The 27124-nt window shown below is 43.6% G+C and overlaps 1 protein-coding gene across 2 annotated transcripts in view; it reads right to left on the minus strand.

Annotated features, from left to right (window-relative positions):
* Positions 1–27124, minus strand: part of LOC115199963 (breakpoint cluster region protein-like) — a 45934-nt gene that overhangs the window by 1644 nt on the left and 17166 nt on the right. Inside the window, exons 2-22 of one of the 2 annotated variants that reach the window (XM_029762554.1) lie at positions 20376–20551; positions 19497–19601; positions 19080–19265; positions 14798–14905; positions 14508–14565; positions 14208–14260; positions 13897–14037; positions 10978–11099; positions 10697–10862; positions 10416–10535; positions 10132–10207; positions 9928–10032; positions 9708–9782; positions 9089–9186; positions 8847–8978; positions 3105–3164; positions 2666–2775; positions 1576–1715; positions 1303–1437; positions 1047–1152; positions 108–270 (exon numbers count right to left, since the gene is read on the minus strand). In XM_029762554.1, the coding sequence (XP_029618414.1) occupies positions 108–270; positions 1047–1152; positions 1303–1437; positions 1576–1715; positions 2666–2775; positions 3105–3164; positions 8847–8978; positions 9089–9186; positions 9708–9782; positions 9928–10032; positions 10132–10207; positions 10416–10535; positions 10697–10862; positions 10978–11099; positions 13897–14037; positions 14208–14260; positions 14508–14565; positions 14798–14905; positions 19080–19265; positions 19497–19601; positions 20376–20551 (2435 nt within the window). Of the gene's footprint in view, positions 1–107; positions 271–1046; positions 1153–1302; positions 1438–1575; positions 1716–2665; positions 2776–3104; positions 3165–8846; positions 8979–9088; positions 9187–9707; positions 9783–9927; positions 10033–10131; positions 10208–10415; positions 10536–10696; positions 10863–10977; positions 11100–13896; positions 14038–14207; positions 14261–14507; positions 14566–14797; positions 14906–19079; positions 19266–19496; positions 19602–20375; positions 20555–27124 lie in introns of both variants that reach the window. The other variant, XM_029762553.1, reaches the window with a different exon arrangement.

Consider the following 27124-nt stretch of genomic DNA (forward strand, 5'->3'; position numbering starts at 1 on the left):
CCATAGCACATCATTTTGGGCTCCATGAATACCTCTGAATCTACCTCTGCAACAAAATCAACATTGACGTTCCAAAAGACACAAATCTCCACAGATTTTGGCAGTACCTGTGACATAACTTCCAGTGACCAGTTGTCATTCATAGTGATGGGTTGCGTGGCATTGGCTGGGATCTTGCTGTCTTTCTCAGATGGGCGGAGCAGGGTTGGACCAAAGACCGTGGCCAGGTTGTGAAAAGACATCTTATTAACACTCTCATTATCAGCAATCCTGTAAGAACACAGAGGATATCATAAGTGTATGATTGTGGGATGCCCGAGAACAAGGAAGGAGAAATTAGCAACAGGTTTTGAATGACAGATCTGTGACTGTATTAGTGCTGAGATGAGTTCTTTTTGAGGTCGGTTCGGTTTCGGGTTGGATTATTAATAAATAATCACGGTTTTTCGATTTCAGTTTCAATTATTTCTCTCTCTAATGTGGGATATATGGTCTGTGCGTATCTAACCTAATGTAGCAGACGTAAAAGTGTATCAGTCCAGAGATCTGTATATAATGACAAGATCCTCATGTCTCTGCCCTAACAATGGGAGCCGTTGTCCCAAAGGCGGGAAGGCAGGCGACAAGCTTAGATCCAAAATAAACCCATCAAAACGCATTGGGCTTATTTTGGGCATATGTTGGCAAGAGTGGAACTTTTTGCTTCGCCTCTTCCTCTCTGATCCGTTTGAGATTGTAGTTAATTATCCCCGTTTCAGCTCTGAACTAGGTTTAATATTTGCTTAACGAAAACAACAACTCCCTTCAGCCTAGCATCCCACATAGTTCTTGAATTGATTTATTTCATGAATGATTTGATTTCTCTCTAGAGAAGCGTGTGTTGGGCTCACAAAAAATAAATAAATAAATGGAATTCAAGTAAATGAACCGACATCGGTCAATTAGTTGTTTAATAACCCAAAAACACAAAATGATCGGTTAATCGCTCAGCACTAGACTGTATTAATGTGACAGGATCAAACATGATGTCACTGTGGGGAGTATACCTCTTCAAGTGGTCCAGCAGGAAGAGGAAGGTGACCAGGTTGGGTTCTGGGAGTGACAGCAGCAGGTGTAGCATACAGCTCTCCTTAGCCACACTGTCTGACAGGGCTGCAAGAGCAGGACACAATTGTTTAGTATTTTTTTTATACTACCTGATTTATGTTTAATGGTCTGTTAAATGTCACTCTTCTGTTGTATTCACTATGATGAGACTAAATGCCATAGTAAGCTTTTTTGAAGTCACAAGGAGACACTGACCGATGCCTCCAGCGAAGTTGGGGTACAGGTCATCTGTGAAAAGAGGTTCCGGCAGCTCACGGAAATACAGCTTCAGCGTTCCAGCAATGGCATTCACATCCATCTCACTCATCATCACCGACACATCCTTATTGTCTGTCAACCACAGGAAGGGAATGAACAATAAACAGGGGGAACAGTAAGTTGCAAGCCGGTATGAATAATAGTAAGACATTCATTGTACAGCATGATGTATTATTTGCTAAGGAAGAGATCCAAGGTCGGTGTACTCACTGGCATCAAATGCAGCCTTCAGGGCCTGGATGTCGGTAGCCACCCCTGAGACCCGGTAGATTCCCACCTCCTCCATGCCCCGGCGCTCTATCTCCTCTACACACTGCTTCACGATGAGGGGCACCTTAGATCGCTCCCGTCTGTCGAGGTCAAACACACACACACACACGGTTACACTTAATGCAGGATTAAAACTGGATTAATGCAGGAAACAAAAGAATTCTAGTGCTTTACACTAATGAGTCAAAATACCTGTGACTGCAAAACTGGGTGTTTCATTTCTTACTTCAGTACACACCTGGTGTTTGTTTTATTGTGGTAGTGCATATACTGAACCCAATAGTATTTTTCAATTTTGATATATAATACCTGTTCCCAAGTATGAATAAATGACCCATCTTTTCTTTCTACTTTCAGAGTAAAGCAAACACTGAGAAAGACCTCCATCCTGCAGTATTGCATCTTTAGCACTATAAAATGTTTCTCAAATAAACCCTGCCCATAAGGGGCTTTAGTTATTTTACAAACGATCATGAGAGACTTATGGTCCCTGTGAAAATAGAAAATACCAAACAAGGCATGTCTTTGACAGTTATTCCTGACCCTCCACTGTTGTTTTTGGATTAAAGTGAAGGACGTTGGAGGAGGTATCCCATTCATTTGACAATATTAGGTCTGATCTGTGGTGGCCATAGAAATGTGGCATGCGTTACATGAGGCTAGTCCTTCATGACAGGCTTAAAGGGATACGTCGGGATTTTGGCAATCGAGCCCTTTATCTACTTCCACAGAGTCAGATGAACTCGTGGATACCATTTGTATGTCTCTACATCCAGTATGAAGCAAGTTCGAGGTAATTTCGCAAGCCAATGTTAACTAGCATGAGCACAAGAAGTATATGGTATCTACTAGCATGCTAGCAGTTACCATAGACTTCCAGGCATTGAGCTAATGCTAGTTAGCAACTTACGTCAGACTGCCTGCAGAGACATAAAAATGGTTTCATTGCCAAAATCCTGAAGTATGAGTCTGATTTGGATCTGGGTGCCGAGATTACACAGAGGCTAACAAACACACATTATTCACTCACTTGGTTACAACACTGATTTTGACTCCAAACACGCCTGACTGTTTCCGTGAGGGCATTCTCTTCAGACTGAACTCTCTGCTGGTGAACTTCATTGACAGCTTCACCTCAATCTTTACCAAGAGAAGTTAAGAATTAGCCAGGAGTCAGTGAAATTAAGAGTATTGCATGTATCCTGTTCCACACAGTAAACTTTAATATATGGGACATACTGTGTAATAAAGACTTCAATATTAAGTAACTATCAGTGGAAAAACCCATGTAATTACCATGTTATATACATAACGTATTTAACAACGGTTACACTGGCCACTGGAGTAATGCCAATGTAAAGTTGTGCCAAAGAGTACTGTTGCTAAACAAGAAAAATAAGGCAGTGTGGTTTCAGAAAGCTTTGTGAAAAACAGCGATGATTGTTTAAATTTAGGCTGGTAATACGTACCCCGTTCATGGTGATGACTGTTCTTTGCCAGTCTTTGGTTTGTAGCGTCTGAGGATCCAGCTGGAAAATATGGAGACATCTGTCAATCAGAGCAATCATCTAACTCAGTAAAGACAAACTGCTCTGACATACCGTGTGTGGACAACATGATGGCGTGGTAGGACTGATGCAGCCTTTATTTGCAGTACAGACATGTTATAGTACTCTAGTAATGAAATTCAATCCATTATTAAGAACCAATGACATATTTAAACCTCTCAAATCCTGCTTCATATGAATGTTTAGCACAGTTAGCCTCTAGATCCTTTCCAATTAATCTAAAGCACAATATAAAAATAAACCTTCAATGAAACTATTAGAATGGAAATTATATAATTTCACTAAAGCAAAGCAAAATATTCACGAAATGATGGATTCAAAGAGAAAAGATGGTTATTTTGTCTTTCTCCCCAATCAGCAAGCCTGGGTCTTACGTAACAATTACCCTTCACTTGCCCTTATCCTCACATAAACTTCATCTGGTTGGGTAGTGTCAACTCATGTCACTGATCTATTTTAATCATGTGACTAATACCAAGTTGCCAACAGTATTGTGATAGATAATCTGAATACGGGGAGATGATGCTAACATGACAGATGTCCTCTCACCCTAGGGACCAACATATAGATAATCTAATTCCGAAAATCATTTTCTTTTTGTTCTGTGGACATCAATTTCTGCTTACATAATGCAGTGGATTTATCAAAAGAAAATAGCATTACGTATTAAGTATGAGAATACTGTATAACACATTCAAGGATACTTAAAGGACATGCTCTGTGGTTGAGTGACTCATTGTGAGTGTACAGAGAACAGGGCTGCAGGCAGCTGAGAGAAAATGGAGGAAAATTAAACTTCGGGAGGACCTATCATCCTTTCACTCCCTCCCCTCTACCTTTTCTTCCACTGTATCCGCTGCGAAATACACTTTCTACAACTCTGCATTTCAAGCTTCTGCCTCTAACCCTAGGAAACTCTATTCCACCTTCTCCTCCCTCCTTATTCCTCCACCCCCCTCCCTCTCTGCAGATAACTTTGTCAACCCCTTTGAGAAGAAGGTTGATGACATCTGCTACTCATTCACTCAGCTCATTGTGTCCACTGGTCTCACTCACACGCCTTGAGCTCTTTATCCCCCCTCTCTCCAGATAAAATCCTGCAACTAGTGAGGTCTGGCTGCCCAACAACCTGCCCACTCGACCCCATGCCCTCCTCCACTTTCTCCCATTCCTCACGTCTCTCATCCCTGACCAGTCCCCTCTGACTTCAAAATGGCCGGAATCTCCCTCCTCCTCACGAAACCAACACTCGACTCAGACATCAAAAACTCTAAACCTGTATCCCCTCTTTCTTTGCTTTCCAAAACACTTAGGCGTGCTCTCCCTGATCAACTTTCTCTCTCAGAACAATCTTATTGACCCTAACCAGTCAGGCTTCAAGACGGGTCACTCAACCAAGACTGCTCTTCTCTGTGTCACGGAGGCCCTCAGCACTGCCAATGCTGACTGTCTCTCCTCTGTTCTCATCCTCCTAGATCTATCCGCTGCCTTCGACACCGTGAATCATCAATCCTCCTCTCCACCCTCTCAGGGCTTGGAGTCTCAGGCTCTACACACTCTTGGGTTGCATCCTACCTGGCAGACCGCTCCTACCAGGTGACGCAGAGAGGATCTGTGTCTGCATCACGTACTCTCCCTACTGGTGCCCCCCAGGGCTCAGTTCTAGGTCCTCTCCTCTTCTCTCTATACACACTAAGTTATCCAGCTACTTCCTATCCTCACATGATCTCGCTTATCATTGCTATGTGGATGACACTCAACTACTTTTCTCCTTCCCCCTTCTGACACCCAGGTGGCGACACGCATCTCTGCGTGCCTGGCAGATATTGCAGATGTCAGCCCACCACCTAAAGCTCAACAAGGAGCTGCTCTACCTCCCGGGGAAGGCCTGCCTGCTCAAAGACCTCTCCATTATGGTTGATAACTCTATGGTGTCCCCCTCCCAGAGTGCAAAGAACCTTGGCTTGACCCTGGAGAACACCCTGTCGTTCTCTGCAAACATCAGAGCAGTGACTCGCTCCAGCAGGTTCATGCTCTACAACATCCGTAGAGTAGGACCCTACCTCACACAGGAAGTGGCGCAGGTCCTAATCCAGGCACTTGTCCTCTTCCGTCTGGACTACTACAACTCGCTGTTGGCTGGGCTCCCCCCTTGTGCCATCGAACCCCTGCAACTTATCAAGAACGCTGCAGCCTGCCTGGTTATCAACCTTCCCAAGTTCACTCATGTCACCCCGCTCAGCCACACACTCCATTGGCTTTCAGTCGAAGCTTGTATCCACTACAAGACCATTGTGCTTAACTACGGAACAGCAGTAGGAACTGCCCCTCCCTACCTTCAGGCTATGCTCAAACCCTACACCCCAACCCGAGCACTCCGTTCTGACACCTCAGGTCTCTTCTTGGCCCTCGCACCGCTACGGGAGGGCAGCTCAGCCCAGTCCAAGCTCTTCTCTGTCCTGGCACCCCAATGGAGGAACCAGCTTCCCCTTGAAGCTAAGACAGCAGAGTCCTCACCTCAAACTTGACTGAAAGCTACTTTGAGGAAAAATGTACTTTATGCCTGTGATATGTAGTTGTCCCACCTAGCTATCTTTAGATTAATGCACTAACTGTAAGTCACTCTGGATAAGAGTGTCTGCTAAATTACTAAAATGTAAATGATATACAGTGCCAAGTGAAAGTCTACACACCCCTTGTACAGTTGTCACATTTTTCTGTATTAAAATTAAATCTAAAAAGGAATTAAATTGGATTTTCTTCCTATTGATCTACACAACGTACTACACATTTTCAAGTTATAGAATTATAGAACATTTTCCAAATTAATAAAAAAAAAAAACATGTTTTGATTGAGTATGACTTCACACCCCAAAGTAAATACTTAGTGGAAGCACCTCTGGCAGAATAATATTCTACCAACTTTGCACAACTCTTAGGGCAACACATGTCCATTGTTTTTGTCAATTGCAATAGTTCAGTCAATTTTGTTGGGAATCATTGATGTATAGGAATATTCAAACATTGTCTCTGACTTTCAAGCTGATTTAAGTCAAGACTGAGACTGGACCACTCAACACCACTTTGAAAGCCATTCGGGTGTGTCTTTGACATTATAATTTGTGTTATTGTCCCGCTGAAAAATAAAAATCCCAGGGTTAGCTATTCAGAAGTTTGAGACAGGTTTTCCTCGAACTTTTTAACGGGCTTTGCTCCTTTCATATTTATTTTGATCCTAACAAACTCCCTAGGCCTAGTCCCTGCTGGTAACAAGCATACCCATAACATGATGCTGTCACCACAATACTTGAAAATACAGAAGATCAACAACAAATACATGTATTTCAGGGCCTAAATTAAATCTTCAGGTTTGGATCAAATCCAATACCATCACAACCCAGAGTGGAACCTTCTGTATTTTCAAGTATTGTGGTGGCAGCATCATGTTATTGGTATGCTTGCCACCGGTAGGGACTGGGGAGTTTGTCAGGAGCAAAATAAATATGAAAGGGGAAAAGCCTAGGTAAAAAGTTACCGGGAAACCTGCCTCTGTCACCTGAATACCTAACCCTGGGATAGATTTTTTAGAGGAACAATTACACACATTTTCTGCCAAAGACGCACCTGAATGGCTTTCCAAGTTGTGGAGAGTTCCTGAGTGGTCAGCCTCAGTCCTGACTTAAATCTGCTTGAAAATTAGACATGGTTTGAATATTGATGTACATCAATGGTTCCCAATAAAATGTACAGAGCTTGAGCAATGTTGACTAACAATGGATATATGTTGCCCTAAGAGTTGTGCAAAGCTGGTAGAATCTTATTCACAATGAGTCACAGCAGTAATGGCTGCTGGAGGTTCTCCCACCAAGTATTACATCACTTTGAATATGTAAAGTAGGTTGTGTGGATCGGTGGGGGGGGGGATCAATTTAATCTCTTTTTGGTTTGAATTTTATTAAAGGCAGCAAAATGTGACAACTGCGCAAGGGGTGTGTAGACTTTCACTAGCGACTATACAACGAAGGATATATAAAAAAATATACTATACCCTCTCTGTTCCGAAGCACAGACCATCCATGATAAGAAATATAGCTCATTCTCTCTCCTATTTGTGCTGTCTTTACCTTCTGTCTGAGCAGAGTGCTGCGGACCCTGCCCCACAGCTGTGCTCCTGTGCCTGGGGGCTTCCTGGAACCTGTGTCCCCCTCATCCTCCAGAGAACAGCTGCTGGTGAACTGACTGCTGGTCTGACCCAGTATCAGCTCTTCATCACAGGTCTCACCCATACTCTTCTACTTAAGACTCAGTATCTCACTCTCTACTTTCACTAGCTAATGTACTGTTCAAAACAATGGGACAAACAAAACAAGGCAGCAGTCCAGAAAATATTGTATTGTCTCAAAGAATCCAGATACCCCTATAGTCCTTTAATGGTCCAGTAGTCCCCCGGAAAATGTCTGGGTGTCCCATCAACTTCTTAACCCTGTCATGCCATCAATCCTTGCACGCCAGATGAAGAAAAAAAACAATGGGAACAAAGGCAGCCCCACGACCACGCTGCCTCCCTGTTGTCCCAGTTCCTAGATGGATCTGTGGATTAATTCCTGAGAACCCCCTCCTCCTCCTCCCCCCACACGCTGGCAGCTGCTCAGAGGTTATGAGGACTATAGGGTGGGTATACAGCCCCAGGTATACACAGGCAGCTTCCTACAGCGTCCTCATGGATCACCAGTTGGTAGATCTGTTTTGGTTCTAGTGACCCTGGCTCCTCCTGACTTCACCTGACCCTTTTTCCTCTCAACCAAACCCTCCCGCATCTGATCTGTCTCTTTTTAATCCCCAAACATTTGGGAACACATGCACACACAACGTTCAGACTGCCTCTCCAATCAGCACTTATCTAAAATTCCACAAACAGATCAGACCCAGGCCAGAGGGTCATCACACTCAACTTAATGGATGTGACGGACCACGTTGGCTGTGGGTTGTCCAAAAGAGACAACACATACAGTAGATTGCCTATTCAATAAACATCCAATGTTAACCCTTCACTAACTAGACCAAGAAGGATCGCTCTCTGTCTCCCCCTTCCACTGCCATTGATTGGATCTGTGCCAGGGGCTACATTTGGTCTGCCTGTTTCCCTTCCCAACTGTAATCCCCCCTCTGTCACACTCACAACACCCTATCACCAGTCAGGCTGAGGTGACCCAGCGGCGACCCCACAGCCCTTTTCCGCACCACAGAAACACACATGGTGCGATTACCCGCAACATCGCAGCTATTGGGGATGGCATACAAGATATGCAATATTCACCACCTACGATATCAATATATACTGTATATTCATATAAAAATATGAATAGTGTGTAAATAGTATTTTTGGTGTCTTTCCTTTATAACTTTTTTTGTGTGAATTTTATGTAATATCTTATGTTGTTATGGTCTATAACTGTTCTGTACTTTGTCATGTATTTGTACATTGTATGTGGATCCCAGGATGAGTAGCTGCTGCATGTACAGTAGCTTATGGGGATCCTAATAAACTAAACCACCTATTATTTCATTAAGCTATGTCACTGTTGCCACTGTAGCCTGGTGTGACAGGCAACACAAAACGTGCTTCATACCCTCCCTCCATACCTGTATCTGTCCTTTGGCCATGATCCTGTCAGTGTTCTCTCCGTCCTCCTTGTTTTGCTTGGCTTTGTTGTAGCACTTCTCATAACACAGCAACCTCAGAGTCTGAGATCCCTCCAGCTCAATCTCAAACTCCTGCAGGGAAACCGTGCAAAACCAGGTAAGAGACAATCTAGCAGATCGGGCTGAATAACAGACACCAGGAAGTTGTGTTCTGAGTGCTAACAGACACATGGCATCCTCACCTCGTTCCAGTTGGGTTCTGTGGAGTCTCTGTACACACGCGTCTTGGCTTTGTTCACAAAGTAGCCAAAGGAATCCACCTCCAGAGTGCAGTAGAGATCTGTGTGGAAGAAGAGCCAGTTACCATGGTTAATAGGATACATAGCTACTGAATCACAGTAGGACTGTCCTGTATGTACTTTACGTTACACTGTTAAACCATACTTTCTGACAATCTCCACAATGGAACTTGCCATGCCCTCTGAATCGGTTACGTTTTAAAGGGAATAGTTCCCGTCCAGAGGAAGATTACATTTGGATTAACAGGTCAGATTTTGTATAAGATAAGAGATACTGTATGCATGTGTGCTGTACGCCTGACTGTATTTAGGACAAAGTGTGAAACGACAGGGATTTCCCATCCAGACCGACCATGGCTGGAGCACAGTGTTCCTCGTTAATCCTGTGAGTTCTGACGTTACGTCAGCAGCTGCTCCACATGGGAACGCCCGCTGACTGACAGGTGACAACCGGACTGGAGGGGACTGACAGCGGAACGGAAGGGCGGCCTTGGCAATACTCCATTCATGGAAATCAGGGTAGGACACCAACAATATGGAAAACATAAACTGAGCCACTTACTCAAACTCTGTTTGAGTCCTGATGCAGAGTGAACAATGACATTCAGAAAACCATAGAGTCCAGAGGATTCGTCTTCTAAAGAGAGGAGAGTGAAAAGTCAGGAGTTGTTTATTAATATTGTTTTTGATTAAACAACTCCCTCTCTTATTATTATAAGCTACATTACTGAACAGCCTTCCATTCTTACTAATACTGTATCAGTTTTGTGTCAATGGCCTACCTTCTTTATTCATGGTCATTGGTATATTATGGACCGTCTGAAGCTTCACACATGAGTTGGTGAGCATCTGCAGCTCCAGGGAGGTCAGAGAGAAGCTTTTAAAACCTGCAGGAGAAAATGGGAGTTCAGCGAGAGAATGACAGCCACCATCAGCTCAGTCATGGGATTGTAGCAACCATAGCTAATGTTGCAGAGAACACTCACACTTCTTCTGTTGCTCGCGGATGATCTCCCTCCACTCCGCACGCTCATAATCAGAGGAGATCAGGAATGTGAAGCCCTGAAACAGACAGAGCTCAGAAACATGTAGCCCTCCAATAGACCTGTTGGAAATGCTGTACCACATCTCTACACCTGTAGGGGGAACCAGATCCTAGACTAAAATAGTTCACAGTACAAACAGAGGGGTGTGTAGTTAGATATGACCTTGCAGGACCATAGGTGTAGAGAGAGAGAGAGAGAGAGAAAACGGTCAGTGGCTGGCTCACCTTGCCGTTCCTGTTGGCCACTCTGAAGGCCATGCTGGGTGACATAAGCAGCAGCAGAGACTCCTGCTCCAACAGTTTCTTCTTAAAACGCTCTATTGCTTTCCCTCCTTTAGTGGTTCTCTGCACATACACATACAGAAGAACAGCACTCAGACACTTGTTGCTGTATCAACGCACGGCCTCTGTCATTGCTGGCTCCTCTTATGAAGCCATGATCTGGTCAAGGGTTCCAATATTACTCAAATAAAGTGATTTTCTCCATTTCTGATGTCTGCGGTCACCTTTTCTCTCTGTATCTCGTTCTTGATCTGTGAGATCCTGATCTTCATGGCGTCAATCTCCTCTTCCTGGACCTGGGGGATGGGCGTGGCCTCAGAGTCCTCGATGGTCTGGAAGGTGAGGTCTGACAGCGGAATGTACCACTTACAGTCATACTGCTGGCTTTTCCTGGAGATAAACACACACACACACAAATTATCAAACAACAGACACAGGTAAGGAACACCACACAGACATAAGATGGTTTGTGTACTATCTAGTCCATCAGTAAAGCTACACTCACCCTGCAGTCTGTTTCTTCAGCTTGGCACATAGTAGTAAGTCTGTGAAGAGGAAGACGTGACGTAGCTTTCTAGAGCCTTCCACCAGTTCCACCATGAAGCAGTCCCTCAACAGCTGACGGTTCTACAGGGGCAAACAGTGAGTCACACATTCATTGGATAAAAAAAATGATATATATATTTTCTAGAATTTGTTACCATACCGCCACAGAGTGAAAAGCCGTTTTCCAGTAATTTCCCTGTCAAGTTGCTTTTTACAATGACTCTCTCTAGATCATGAGGGTCCTAGACCTAGAGGATGTTCCCTGGTGCTTATGCCAGTCGGCAAAACAAACCAAACTACATGCCAGAAGAATTTTTCACATTAAGAATAAGGATTCAATATCAATGTCATCCTACGGTAGATATTAAATGATAGAGAAATTAATGTACCCTATGTTCACCATCACACGACACATGGTAACAACATGTAATTATGGCCCCCAAGTGGAACTACGATCTGATGAATGTAGCATGATTGGCTCTTGACAGGACTCAGGAGAAGAATCTCCAAAATGACTACTTGCACTGAACAGTAACATAATATTTAAGCAATGATCTGAGCTGACAGTCTGTTGGTTCTTCAAAATAAGAAACTTCTAGAGGCTGCTGGGAGGAGTATATTCTCTTCTTGTCACAAGGAAAGAACAGAACCTCTGAAAATCTATGTCCTCAAACAAAGTTGAGACCTGGTTGTAAAACGTGTAAATTAAGGGCCGTTAGGTTAATCAGTGGCTTTGTTATCAAAGAGCCTGTGTTTACAGGAATAGATCCTAATTCCAGAGGGGTATACTACAAAGCAGGGTCAATTATATAGTTAGCCAGCTAACTTTGATAAACAACCAGAAATAACTGTTGATTTTTCTGATCCGTATTTGGTTGTTGAGTCAATTAGACCATGACCATTTCCCCAAAAAAGAAAAAAAGAAGTTCTCTCAGAACATTTGGGGAAGTTAGCTGACTAAATCCTTGACCCTGCTTTGTAGTATACCCCTCGGAACTTCCTATAATCCTGCCTGGCTGGCCATTCCAGTTGGCGGTTGGTGAGTGCTGCAGTGACATCTGCTGTTCCTTTGGCCAGAGCGTGGCTGTGGATGCATGGACTGTTTATACTGACCTTATACACGTCGGGCTAAAAGCTACTTATATTTATAGTACCCACATGAGACTCTACTAACCCATCCTAACCACATTTCAGCAAAAACAAGGAAAACTCCACCAGGGAGGGTCCTTAATGGATTCATGGTCACATTATTGACATTGGTTACTTTCTGACATAGTCATCCTCCATTTTGAGATATCTGCTGACAAAATTGGTAAGAGAGGCCCAACTAAACTGAACCCTGGATTTCAATCACCACAGTAGGTATATACTTTTAGCTAGTCACAAGTACTACATTTATTTTGTCTTTAGCATATACCGGCCTATGAATTGTGGAATACTACAAAAGAGCAGTAATATTTGTCTGAGTTCCAGTCTCACGTTCACTTATGATAAGATGTCTGATGGTCATAGTGGGTCAGGTTTCCAGTAATAATATAGGAAGTTCAGCAGGGGTGAGGGAGTGAGGGTAACCAGTGCGTGCGTCCACGCGGAAGGGTGGACAGATGCCTGATAAGACGTGCTTACAGGTCATTTCTGGGAAACAGACTTCAGAGACTGGGACCGGAGGATGGGAGTGGGGGAACCAGGACAGGGATGTAGGCGGTGCGATGGGCTTTCCTGGTCAGAACCGTGGAGACCGTTGCCCTCCGGGTTTATACTACTTTATCATGAGCTTCCTCTACGCTCCACTTCCTCCACTAATAAACCAGACACACAGAGATGACTCAGCAGGAATCTGACTAACAACACAGTTTTATTAGAGTTTCCAGACACAATGTTCTCATGGCTTTTAATGTTTATACTACATTTTCAGGAACTGGGAAGCACTGATTGGCTAATTTACAGTAACTCTTAGATGCTTAACGTATGGCTATGAACCGGTGTTGATGATTCCTTATCTTGAAACAAGCTGTGTAATAGGACACTATTTTGTTGACGGGGAATTTGAAATGTGACATCAAAGTGGCAGAATGAAATGAAGCCAAGTAGGAAAGCAATATAAGGGAGGGCCAGAGAGTCACATGTCTGGGTCTGGGTGTCGGACTCCTAAATTCTAACTTTTCCCTCAGGTCCGGGTCGGGTCCTGTTTGATTGTCATCAGGTCTATGTAACTACAGCTGATAGACCCGACCACGGCTCTGCATAGCATATTTATTTTACGCTAATAAGGTGAATATATTGACTTATAGAAGGCCTAGCCAACATATAAAAACCTATTCGTTAACCACAAGAACAACTTGGCTGATTAAAAAAAAAGAAAGTAAGTCGGGTCCGGTCCGGTCTAGACCCAGACCTGTTAGGGTACGGGTTGAGTCTAGGTCGGTTGTCGGGTTCGGGTCTGACTGTTCTTGGGTCCGGGTCCCCCTTTAAAAAAAATGTGCGGGTCTGTTTGGGTCCATGTCCAACTTTTTGGACCCAAGAAGACCTCTACTCTGTGCCTCTATGTGCCTACTTGTCAAACCACTGGATGTGTCCTTGGCAGTGAAAACAACTGCCCTATGTCTATGGAGGGAACAAACTGTACCCCTCCTACTACGACATCTTTCTCTATTCCAGACTTTGTGTCAGAAATACATCTACAAGCTGTACTGCATTCAAACCTGACCACAATAGCAAGTGTATACACATTGAGTGAGTGAATGCACGATGTAAATCTAGTTTGGAAAGAAAACATGTTCTCATGAGGTCGTAAAGCCATTGAAAAAGCTAATCCGTGGAGAGACGCAGACACACAGCATGTCACCTTGTGATGTCGCAGCCTTTTACACTGACTGACCTCTCCCTTCTTTACTGTCATGGACTGCCTGCGTGGGGTGATCTCCTCATTGATGCTGGAGAGAAAGTTCTGGGAGATTCTCAGGGCGTCCTGCAGCAGTGGATAGTCTGGGTGGCTGGAGGGGGTGTGTTTTAACAGGTCCTGAGAGAGGGAGAGAGAGAGAGAAAGAAGAGAGCGAGAGATGAGCATGAATCTAAATTAAATTATGAGGACTTCTTCTAATGCACGTGAAGAGGCATTGTTTCCATATAAAAAAAATCTAAAATTCAGGGCCGAAGGGGAAAAATGTCCAGTATGTTGATTTGACTTACATGCAGAACCAGGGTGCTGCGGGTGACTCTGTCCACGGGTTTGTAAAGCAGAGCTGAGGGGGAGAGGTTCATAAAGTGCATAAGGCCCAAGGCAGGACAAGGCAAAGCAGAACTAACAGCACAGGACACATTGAGGCTGAGGGTCAAATTCAATATGCTTAAGCATGTACCACTCTTACTGAAATGAATTCAATTAACTACAGGGTTGAATTATTCATTGTCTTGAACTATTGATATTTAAAATGTAAGGTTTAGTTCATTTGACCCGGAACAGTACAAAATAATTAAAATCGCACTTACTTTCCAGTGAATTTTTGGCCTGGTCTTTGCATTCCTTAGAACTTCTGACCTTAAGATTCTGAGACCACAACAGGAATTGAGAAAGTCATACAAGTGTGTCCAAGAACAACATCATTTCAACACAGCACAGTAACACAATTTCATTACCCATAACAGCATGTGTTCTAACAGAAACATCACCCATGTAAAAGCTCACCATAATGGTCACAGTGAGGAGTGTTAAGAATGCCCAGTCACCACTTCCCAAATAGCCCTCCCTCCTATCCTGCTGTGTGTGGTGCAATATCTACCTCACATATTTCAGCAAACTGTACGTTGGCCTGGCAGCACTTGTCTGCCGTCTCCACAGCAACCTTGTAGTTATCCACAAAGGCCCTGTATACCCCCAGCTGGCTAGCCTTTAGTGGAGAGAGACAATAGAGAGTAGATAAGATGTAGCATGTGATTGTTAACCTGCTGTTGATTCATGATTCTACTTGTCATACTAGTTCTGTTTTCTTCTCCCATCTCATGGTGCTGCATACAGGGATCAGATGAGATATGGCAGTTTAATAGAAACAGCATTTAAAAAAAAAAAATAACATGCATCCTATCAGTCTTAGACAAGTTATCCGTTTTGTGCGTCTGTGTGCTTTTGTTTCACGCGTCTCCTTTTTCTCCCCCGTCACACTGAGGCAGCTCTTCGCAGTCAGGAGCCTCAGTGTTTTTCCCTGCTTTACTGTCTGTCATGTGGTAAAGCCAGGCTTTTATCTGTGCGGGAGATGTCTCCAGGCAGTCTGCTCACATGTGGAGCTAGCATCCACTGCACATTACAGCCAGTCTAACTCCCACTTTTTACTCCTTAAATCTCTTCCTCTTCCTTCACTATTATTAAAATGATCAAGTGAAGTTTACAGGGGAGTTATGATGCATTGTGTCTAAAAGTGACAGACTGTGACTGGATTAGGGCTGTGTCAGTCAGGACATTTTGTCAGCCGATAACTGTCATGCAAACGATTGCCGGTCTAATGGTAATTGACCGTTAATGAACATAAACAAGCTTAGCATCTCCAGGCTTCCACACATTGTCGACAAGCTACTGATGCAGACCTTTGGAACATGTACATTTGGAAAAGTCTAATAAATCCATTTAATATAGCCTACACCATCACAATAAATCAATAGTTTATTTTAGGCAGGTCTAAAGAAACATTATGATACAAAGAAAATGTAGCCTATTTCATTAGAACAGAATAGCATATTTTGAGTCTCCATTATGTTATGCTCTGATCTGGCTATGCCATATGGCTGTGGACTACACTAGTTCATTCAGCAGACAAGATTTGCTTAGAATTCCTGTGGCATTATTTTATATTATTTTATAGTAAGCTGAATAAAATTGAAAGGATATTTTTCCCCAAACCATTCCCGAGGAAGTGCGAACATGCGGCTATTCTGTGTTGAGCATTTAACAAAGTGATCATTTGAAACAGGTCCTCCAATATGCTTACTTTAGAGTTATTTATGCAACTTTAGTTGTGATACACTATATGTTTTGTTTTTTTAATACATTCTAAGGCTGCATGATGCGATTAATGTTGATTTGAAAAAGGTTGCATGAAAAGGCATGAGGCCTGCACTGTTTCTTGCGCAGGCTGCACACACTTCATCAGTCTCTCATTAACATTTTGACAAGTACTTGATAATGTTCTCACCCATCAAACAATTGGTTGAGAGAATGCCAAGAGTGTGCAAAGCTGTCATGGGAACTTTGATGAATCTCAAATATATTTTGATTTGTTTAACACTTTTTGGGTTACTACATGATTCCATGTGTGTTATTTCATAGTTTTGATGTCTTCACTATTATTTTATAATGTAGAAAACAGTAAAATAAAGACAAACCCTGGAAAGAGTACAGTGGGAGGAAAAAGTATTTGATCCCCTGCTGATTTTGTATGTTTGCCCACTGACAAAGAAATGATCAGTCTATAATTTTAATGGTAGGTTTATTTGAACAGTGAGAGACAGAATAACAAAAAATATAGAGAAAAATGCATTTCAAGTATGTTATAAATTGATTTGCATTTTAATGAGGGAAATAAGTATTTGACCCCCTCTCAATCAGAAAGATTTCTGGCTCCCAGGTGTCTTTTATACAGGTAACGAGCTGAAATTAGGAGCACACTCTTAAAGGGAGTGCTCCTAATCTCAGCTTGTTACCTGTATAAAAGACACCTGTCCACAGAAGCAATCAATCAGATTCCAAACTCTCCACCATGGCCAAGACCAAAGAGCTCTCCAAGGATGTCAGGGACAAGATTGTTGACCTACAAGGCTGGAATGGGCTACAAGACCATCGCCAAGCAGCTTGGTGAGAAGGTGACAACATTTGGTGCAATTATTCGCAAATGGAAGAAACACAAAAGAACTGTCAATATCCCTCGGCCTGGGGCTCCATGCAAGATCTCACCTCGTGGAGTTGCAATAATCATGAGAACGGTGAGGAATCAGCCCAGAACTACACGGGAGGATCTTGTCAATGATCTCAAGGCAGTTGGGACCATAGTCACCAAGAAAACAATTGGTAACACACTACGCCGTGAAGGACTCAAATCCTGCAGCGCCCGCAAGGTCCCCCTGCTCAAGAATACATATACATGCCCGTCTGAAGTTTGCCAATGAACAACTGAATGACAGAGGACAACTGGTGAAGTGTTGTGGTCAGATGAGACCAAAATGGAGCTCTTTGACATCAACTCAACTCGCCGTGTTTGGAGGAGGAGGAATGCTGCCTATGACCCCAAGAACACCATCTCCACCGTCAAACATGGAGGTGGAAACATTATGCTTTGGGGTGTTTTTCTGCTAAGGGGACATGACAACTTCACCGCATCAAAGGGACGATGGACGGGGCCATGTACCGTCAAATCTTGGGTGAGAACCTCCTTCCCTCAGCCAGGGCATTGAAAATGGGTCGTGGATGGGTATTCCAGCATGACAATGACCCAAAACACACGGCCAAGGCAACAAAGGAGTGGCTCAAGAAGAAGCACATTAAGGTCCTGGAGTGGCCTAGCCAGTCTCCAGACCTTAATCACATAGAAAATCTGTGGAGGGAGCTGAAGGTTCGAGTTGCCAAACGTCAGCCTCGAAACCTTAATGACTTGGAGAAGATCTGCAAAGAGGAGTGGGACAAAATCCCTCCTGAGATGTGTGCAAACCTGGTGGCCAACTACAAGAAACGTCTGACCTCTGTGATTGCCAACAAGGGTTTTGCCACCAAGTACTAAGTCATGTTTTGCAGAGGGGTCAAATACTTATTTCCCTCATTAAAATGCAAATCATTTTATAACATTTTTTACATGTGTTTTTCTGGATTTTTTAGTTGTTATTCTGTCTCTCACTGTTCAAATAAACCTACCATTAAAATTATAGACTGATCATTTCTTTGTAAGTGGGCAAACATACAAAATCAGCAGGGGATCAAATTATTTTTTCCCCCACTGTAGTCCAAACTTTTGACTGGTTGTAAAGTAGATGAATATGCTTACATTTTAAGAATTAATCAATAAATATAGCAGCACAAGAAAGTTGGGATCCTCTTTTAAATTGTGGCTAGTCTAAACTCTGTTTTCACATGCGATTGCGAAATGACTGGGCTTTCTAAGAACAGATGTTTCACTAGGCTCCGTAGGCTACGGGCTCTGTAGGTTGGCATCATTCACAACTGATAATATTCTCACCCATCAGACTATTCTCAATTTAATCTTGTCTTTACATATACTAGATAATATATGTGTGGAATCATTTTTTACTTAGAATCGGACATTATCATGCACCTGCTGGAACAGGGGCAGGGGAGAAAAAAATAATCTGTATGTAGTCGAATGGTGAATGAAGGATAACATTTTCCCCGCGGTTCATTTTCATGCCAGCCAGGTAGGCTATGTGCTTAATATTAGGAAAGTTGAGAAATAGATATAGGATGCCTAGCCTATAGAAAGCTGATAGGATCCTCTTTTCAATAGAGGCCATCAAAACTATGTTGTTTTCTCACGCAATTGCATAGAATAGCCGATAAGAATGTTGCGCAACATGGGCTTACAGGAACACCTTTAATTCCATGCAACAAGCAGCTTTGAGGAGCTGTCTCTCACTGCCAACAGGTGATCCTATTCTGCTCAAACTCTGAAAGCCAGGGCTCTCATGACTAGATTCCTGATTGTATTTGCATGGATGTCAGAGTGATTAGAGGAACAATAGAACCCGGAGTACCAGGCCATTAGTTACTGGCCGTTAACAAGTTTGGTAGGATACAACCATCAGTGGCATCAGAGCGCAGTTTTGGAGAAGCCTAGTCACATGGAATTTGACTTCGGTCATGACTCGTGACTGCCAGTACGGCGTTCATACAGTCACCGTAACAGCCCTAGACTGGAGACATATCAGCTTACTCAGAGCACAATGCTGTTTACGGCTGGGGAAGTTTATTCTCATGTTTTTGGAGTAATGAACAGAAGCCCCCGGAAGAACACAAAAAGAACCACAACAGCATTTCCTAGGTCTTTACACAACAATAATATTGCACACCAGTTTCTGGAAGAGATCGCCCACACACTGGTTGTGGCTCCACTCCTGAACTCTGGGTAGCAGGGCATCGTAGAAGTCCTTGTGGATCTCATGGAGCTCTGTCACCTTGAAGAAGATGGTCTCTATCTGCTGGATGGTCAGCATTGGCTGGGAGGTGGTGGCCGCTGCCCTTAGAGGCTTCATGGGCTGGGACAATCAATGCAAGACAAAGCATTACTGTGTGTGTGTGTGTGTGTGTGTGTGTGTGTGTGTGTGTGTGTGTGTGTGTGTGTGTGTGTGTGCGCGCACACAGATGGGTCTCTGTGTGTCTATCCAACATGTTCAATAGTGAGGTGTGCCATATTCAATTAGTTGAGTGATTACTCAGGGGCGAGGATTTAACAGCAGCAGCACAGCTCAAAGTCCTCAGTCTCTCACCAGTAAGATAGCCCCCAGGTGGCTGAGATACATCTCCTCACTGGCTAAGATCCCTGACAGAACCCATTTCCGCATCTCCAACTCTTTCTCCTGATCCAGCTCTGTCTGTGTGAGAATGAGAGAGAGAGAGAGACCCAGTGAATTAGAGAGAGAGAGAGAGAGAGAGAGAGAGAGAGAGAGAGAGACAGAAGTGAAACCCGGTCGGTCTATCAGGCTCATCTTGGGATTCTAATTCGAACCAGAGCAGATCTTCCCAAATCCCTGTGGTTGTTCAAGGAGACCGTCCTCTCTAGGGAACCCAACACATTCAATGAAACCCTGTGGGAGATGTAGAGAGCAGAGGCCAGGGTCAATTGTCCATTGTATTGTGTAGAGAAACAATTGTTTTCCTAGCCTAGGATGAGACCTGTAGTTCTAGATGGGTCAAAGGCATCAGTCAGTTAGGTTTCTGACAGTCTGTCGATATGGCTCTCGTGCATAGAGAGCAGAGCAGGAATTAATAGCTCTGACAATTCCACAGCCTGAACACGGAGGGGGCACAAGAGGAGAGCCCCAGCCCCCCCCCCCCCCAAATTTAACCTTTGAAGATCAGAGAGTGAAGCACATCAGAGGAGGACGACCCAGGGGACACCGGAGATTGGCTAGGTACAGTACAGTAAGGGTGGATGAGATTTATAGGGTGAGTGAAAGTGTGGTTGGAAAGAGCAGAACATCTCTCTATTAAATACACGCAGAGCACAGGGCACACTTATAAAGGTGGAAGCAGTGCTAGAGGACGGGAGCATTAACAGATTGCTGCACTGAATGGAAAATCCGAGACCGGGAGCTTTAAAATGTAGGAGATGAAGCGTGTGGTAGTAGGACTGGTGATAACATTACCGACAAGGTGAACTCCAGGGAGCCAGATGAGTGTGTGTCCCGGCTGCTGCGGCTCTTGGAGCGGAGGCGAGGTGAGGAGGAGGGCGAGGTGCTGAAAGGCTGGAGGTCATGGTGCTGCTGGTGCTCCTCTGTCTGCTCCAGATATCCATAGGAAGGAGGGGTCCCACTGTAGGGGGCTTCTGGGATAATGGCACACAGATGGAAGGGGGTTAGGTGGGGGATTTGAAAATATATCTGTTTCAATAACTATTTTCCTGGCAGCAAGGCATTTCAGGCAGTGGCACAGTGGGAATCTCTCTCTCGTTGACCACATCACTTCACAGGCAAGAAAAGCTCTCTTCTCATCTAAAAACACCACTAATGCCACTGAACAGACAGTGGAAGGAAGTTAGGAAGGGTTGACCATTTATCACCCTCTCAAACATTCTAGTCATAATCCTTTGTTGAGAAGAGAACATTATGCAGACACAAAAATAACCAAAATAGGTTTCACATCATACAAACACGAGGGCTTAAAAAAGTTATTCATCTGTATAGCAAATGCTATTATCTAGAAGCTACTTTATATTCAAAATATTTATAAAATGGCCCACAGGCTGAAAATACAGCTGTGTCATTCAACCTCTAGCGTGCTCTATTCCAATACGCTCTATTCCAATACAGTCCATGTCTCTGTGCTTCAAATCCCCTCTGGCCTTCAGCAGGCAGTGTGCACCTCTGCCAAATCTACCACAGAGACTGTGCCAGACACACAGTCAGGGACAGTTCCACAGCAGAGGATCAACCAGGAGAACTGCAGCCAAAATACTGACTCACTTGTGTGGTTCGGAGAATCATTAATGTCAATCCCTCTACTCTGAGTAGGCTACACAAACTACTGTAACTGTACAGACATGCCAGTAGTTCAACTGGACAGGGGCTTAACCATAGTAATTCTTTATTTACATATCAACTCAATGGATTGCAAAAAAATATTAGAAAAAAAACTCTAGGAAGTGAACAGACTAGTATCAGAGCAATCAAAGAGGAATTCCTTCTTATTGATCACTCAGTGGTCAGAATCAAACCAGTAACCTGTGGAACAGATAATTGGGTCAATGGGACTTTGTCCGCCCGTTATCATCTCTTCTCCACCATGTCTAATTGTGGCTGTGTGGTGTTTCTAGTTCCTTCTGAGTGAATAGATCCAAGGTGTAGGGAAGTGGCTAAGGCTACAGTAGACCTCTCCATTTGTAGAGCAGACAGAGGGAGGACTAATCTTAGCTCTTCCTATTTGTTTTGGTTCGCAAGTGTTGGCAACCGACCAGAAACACCCCCTCTTATTCATAATCACAGCAAAAGTGGACATTCTGGGAGGAAGTGTATGCAGACACAATGCAACACAGTGGTCTATTTTGGTGTTATAGCTGCTGTTGTGTAGATTACTCATCTAGAATTGCATAAAGTAGTGCTCAATCCCCGTTTTTGATACCTTGACTCACCAACAATGTATATCCTTTTTGGCAGTTTCTGTGTGGGAGATACAAGCTGTGGTTTGTTTGTCTGTAAGGCCTCAGTGTTGAAAAAGCAGGACACTGACAGAACCTACTGTATTTTCAGAAGAGGATACACAGAGATAACTAGCTCACCTCTGCTAGAAAACAGGAAAAAGGAATCCGGAAGCATGGCGGGCAGAACAAACCCAGCCCTGTGAAGTGTCTGGGGCCTGGCTGAGTCAGGCTGACAATGTGACACCCAGATACAATGACAGCCTGAACAAACACACTGCGCCCCGCAGAGAGAAACCACTGTGTTTACTCTGGAGGAGCAGGCCACTGCAGGGCATGACAGGCCAGGGGAATATAGGGGAAGCCAATGTGAAAGGCCACACGGTGTGTCTGTCAGATTATACAACAGCAGTGACACTGGGTGAAAAACACTTCCTCTCACACAGATACAGAGGCCTGGAAATCACTGTCAATGGACACATACTAACCCATCATTCAGACAAAAATACATTTCAGTAAAATTGGCATATTTATCTGTTTATTTGGATCCCCATTAGCTTTGCAGCAGCTACTCTTCCTGGGGTTCACAAAAAACACCAAACATGACAAGTAACAAAACACTGACAGACAAGGACAGTCACACACATTTAAAATACAACCATACACAAACAATACAACTAAAACATGTATATAAACAATACAACAACAAAAATGATGTGCTTGTTAGTGTGTGTCTGTGTGTGCCTCCTCACAGTCCTCGCCGTTCCATGAGATGTTGTTTAATCCATCTTTAAAAAGGTCATTTTGCTGTTTGCTTGAGTAATAGGAGATGGAAGGGAGTTCCATGCGATCATGGCTCTGTATAATAATGTGCGTTGCTGTGAATTCATTTTGGACTTGGAGACTGTGAAGAGACCCCACAAGACATGCCACCAGGGGTATGTTTGGGTGTCTGAGCTGAATTATTTGATTATGCAGACAAAAATGGGAATTTTCATCACAGTAATACTTCTCATAAAAATGAGAAGAGAAGCAGTTACTCTCTCATCAACCCCCAAGCAGGAAAGACTGGCATGCACGTGGTCAATGTTAGTTCTGTATGTGCATTTCAGGGCAAGGCGTACTACTCTGTTTTGAGCCAGCTGCCGCTTTGCTAGGTCTTTCTTTGCTGCACTACACCATATTACCAGACAGTAATCAAGACGGGACCAGACCAGAGCCTGAACAAATAGTACAGTTGATTTGTCAAAAACGCAAAACGTTTTTATGACAGCCATACCCCTCCCCACCTTCACAACAACTTTGTCAATATGACTCGATCACGATAATAGACCATCCAATGTTATCATCCATAAAACATGTCTTAAAAATGTTATTTCTTACTTATGAACTAATATGAAATACAATATTGTTCTTTTTTAATGGAATGACACAGAGACAGTTATTTACATGGAATAACCATACAGATTAGTTTCCATGGTAGCGTGAAAAAGCAGGCAAACATCCTAACATTGAGTGAAGAGGATTTCACAATTGGCTAGATCCTCAATCAAGCTTAGTTCTCGGACTACAAGGCCTGTTGCTAAGGAAATGTCCATGCAGGTCTGTCCGGAATGTTGAGCAATTCATCAACTTCAAAGCGGAAACAGACATTCTGCACAAGGCCAAATTTTCACACAAACACACCCCTCTCTCCCACACACATATATTTAGATTCCTATTAAATATGATCTAATCAACTCTAGGATGGCTGTCCCTGAACGTTGTCTAATGCTTTTACTTTTTCGCAGGTTAAATCCCTAAAACATTTACCAAAGAAGCTTAGCTACAGCTCTGTGGGACAAACAAAGAGCAAATGCACTTTTCCTGTTTCCACTGTGCAGTAACAGAGTCATTGAGAAGATGGCTTTACTCTCAAACACTGTGGGTGGATGGTGGTAGAGGGAATCTGACAGTCTCCCCTCAACTAACCTCAAAGGGGTTACAATTGTGCAATTCAGGCTGTATCACAACAAAATGTGAAGGGTTGTGAATACTTTCTGAAGGTACTGTAGCAGCTGAGGAACAGAGGAAAACATTTATCTGGACTTTTAGTAGAGAATGCTGCAGAGAGTCTTTCAGCATTATTGAATTTGCCTCTGTGCTGATCTTTGTGTTTAGTAAACCAAAGTTCATCAGGCTTAGAAGATCTTTGCCTGTATCTGGAAATGGTGATTGTTTAGTGCACAAGTTTGTAATTAGAGGGAGCCATTAAACATAGCTACCTGCTATACATAACAGGTTAAAAGGCTCTCAAACCCCTGTCTAGAGAGAATAACCTCGGCACTGTCACCATGCACTCGGTCCCTGTAGATAAAACAACAACGGAAAACCTCTGACAACCTGTTTTGTGGAGAACGATGACAGGAGGTTTGACTCACACACACACACACACACACACACACACACACACACACACACACACACACACAACGTTGTTGCCGGTGATGTCTGGTGAGACCTGCCTAACAACAGGTGAGACCTGCCTAACAATTGCGGACAGTCTGAGCACTGATGGAGGGATTGTGCGTTCCTGGTGTAACTCAGGCAGTTGTTGTTGCCATCCTGTACCAGTCCCACAGGTGTGATGTTCAGATGTACCGATCCTGTGCAGGTGTTGTTACACGTGGTCTGCCACTGCACGGACGATCAGCTGTCCGTCCTGTCTCCCTGTAGCGCTGTCTTAGGCGTCTCACAGTACGGATATTGCAATTTATTGCCCTGGCCACATCTGCAGTCCTCATGCCTCCTTGCAGCATGCCTAAGGCACGTTCACGCAGACTCAGGGACCCTGGGCATCTTTCTTTTGGTGTTTCTCAGAGTCTGTAGAAAGGCCTCTTTAGTGTCCTAAATGTTCATAACTGTGACCTTAATTGCCTACCGTCTGTAAGCTGTTCCACAGGTGCATGTTCATTAATTGTTTATGGTTCATTGAACAAGCATGGGAAACAGTGCTTAAACCCTTTACAATGAAGATCTGTGAAGTTATCTTTGAAAGACAGGGTTCTGAAAAAGGGACGTTTTTTGTTGTTGCTGAGTTTAGATGAACTGACTATGATCCAGAGGTGGAATGACGTGTTACCAAGATAAATCCACAGAATTGTAAACACAGCAATTCAACATCACAACTCTACCTACATGTACATATTACCTCAACTAACCTGTGACCCCGCTCATTGACTCTGTACCGGTACAGCCTGTATATAGCCTCACTACTGTTATTTTACTGCTGCTCTTTAATTATTTGTTATTTTTTACTTAACACCTATTTTTCTTAAAACTGCATTGTTGGTTAAGGGTTTGTAAGGAAGCATTTCACTGTAAGGTCTACACCTGTTGTATTCGGTGCATGTGACAAATACAATCTGATTTGATCACAACAGATGTGACCTTGCTTACAGGGCTGGGTTCATACAGTCCGTTTCAGTGGAATACAGGATATCCTTTACATATGAATGCACTCCTAAAAAAAAATAAACTTGTCTTGAAGGATAGTTTCCAGGCCATTGTCTTTCTCCTTTGGATTAAGACGGAGAGCTTGATTGTGTTGATGCTGAATGGTGTTGCTTTTAGAGTCTCCGTGTGATCCATGCATCACAGCACTGTCACACTTCACTGTATTGGCTAGAGGACACTAAATATTTCTATGGAAAGAAAGATGAACTGGTCGGTAGTTCTGGAAATAACTTAAGGAGGGAATGGTCCAGAGAGTGACAGCCTGAAGAGACCCTGCTTGACACACACTAACCGTGGTGGGACGTAATGAACAAAACGGGTCCACCAATTCAAAAAGGAGACACGAATGTTCATCAGTTCTCCACAGACAGGGCTAATACAGTATTCCCTTTAAGAATGATTATTTGAGACATTATGGTCCAGGAATAATAACTTCAGTATTGCATGTATCACAATGAGTCTCTCTGTCACCTCAGACTGCACGTTTATCGATCAGAGGAGATACGGCACTTTTTTTTTTAATCTAAAAAAACAGTGAAGATGCCAATGTGAGATGCTGTTAAGAGGTTCGGCCACTTTCTGCCTCCACTAATGGATTTTCATCCTGATTGTGTGGTCACTGGGGAGACAGCTGTCAGCTAACAGAGAGGATGCGGGTGTGATAATGGCTTTTACCATCAAAACGGGTATGACTCTAGAGCTCTACTCGCTAAATATAAAAAAGACCCATGGAAAACTATAATGGTGCAATGGTTTATCAATAACAATCCAATTTACTAATCCTCAGCCTACAAACAGTTGCACTACCGCAAAGGAGTATTTACATCCCTCACAGCTAACCCAGGAAGGGCTGGGTGGAGTGGATCTTTCAGTACTGCAGTCACGTCACTACAGCACATCTGGTTTCTCTCTGATTGAGCGTCACCCATCAGGTTGAAAAGAACCAGGCCTGAAAATGTGGCATTTGCGAAGGGGCGGGGGCACACCGGCCCTGGAAGAAGCTGACTGGGTGTTTTGGCGATCAGCAGAGCATGAGCCAACCAAATATCAGCACATTCTGGCACATCTGAAGTACTTTGTTCAAATGGGAGGGAGGCCGACCACAGGCCCAGTAGGAGTAGTGAGGCCCACCAGCGCTCTGCTCAGATCTGTTATGGGACAGCCTAAAATTAGCGCCAGCCATTGAGCAGTGTATGTCAGAACTGAGCCGCCCAGCCCAGCACACCTACTAATCAGCGTGTTGAAATAGCTCAGGATGGTCACAGTAATGCTCTGTGTAACAGAATATCAAGGCTCAATAATTGTTCCAATCTGTGACCTACAGGATGCACGCACACACGCACGCTGATACACTGAAGGTGTGATACTAGCTAAAAAAGAAGGCACAAATGTGTTTTCCCCTAATAAACTCAGCAAAAAAAGAAACGTCCTCTCACTGTCAACGGCGTTTATTTTCAGCAAACTTAACATGTGTAAATATGTGTATGAACATAACAAGATTCAACAACTGAGACATAAACTGAACAAGTTCCACAGACATGTGACTAACAGAAATTGAATAAGGTGTCCCTGAACAAAGGGGGGGGGGTCAAAATCAAAAGTAAGTCGGTATCTGGTGGCCACCAGCTGCATTAAGTACTGCAGTGCATCTCCTCCTCATGGACTGCACCAGATTTGCCAGTTCTTGCTGTGAGATGTTGCCCCCCTTTTCCACCAAGGCACCTGCAAGTTCCCAGACATTTCTGGGGGGAATGGACCTAGCCCTCA

Source organism: Salmo trutta, chromosome 9, assembly GCF_901001165.1.
Source record: "Salmo trutta chromosome 9, fSalTru1.1, whole genome shotgun sequence".
Taxonomy (NCBI): domain Eukaryota; kingdom Metazoa; phylum Chordata; class Actinopteri; order Salmoniformes; family Salmonidae; genus Salmo; species Salmo trutta.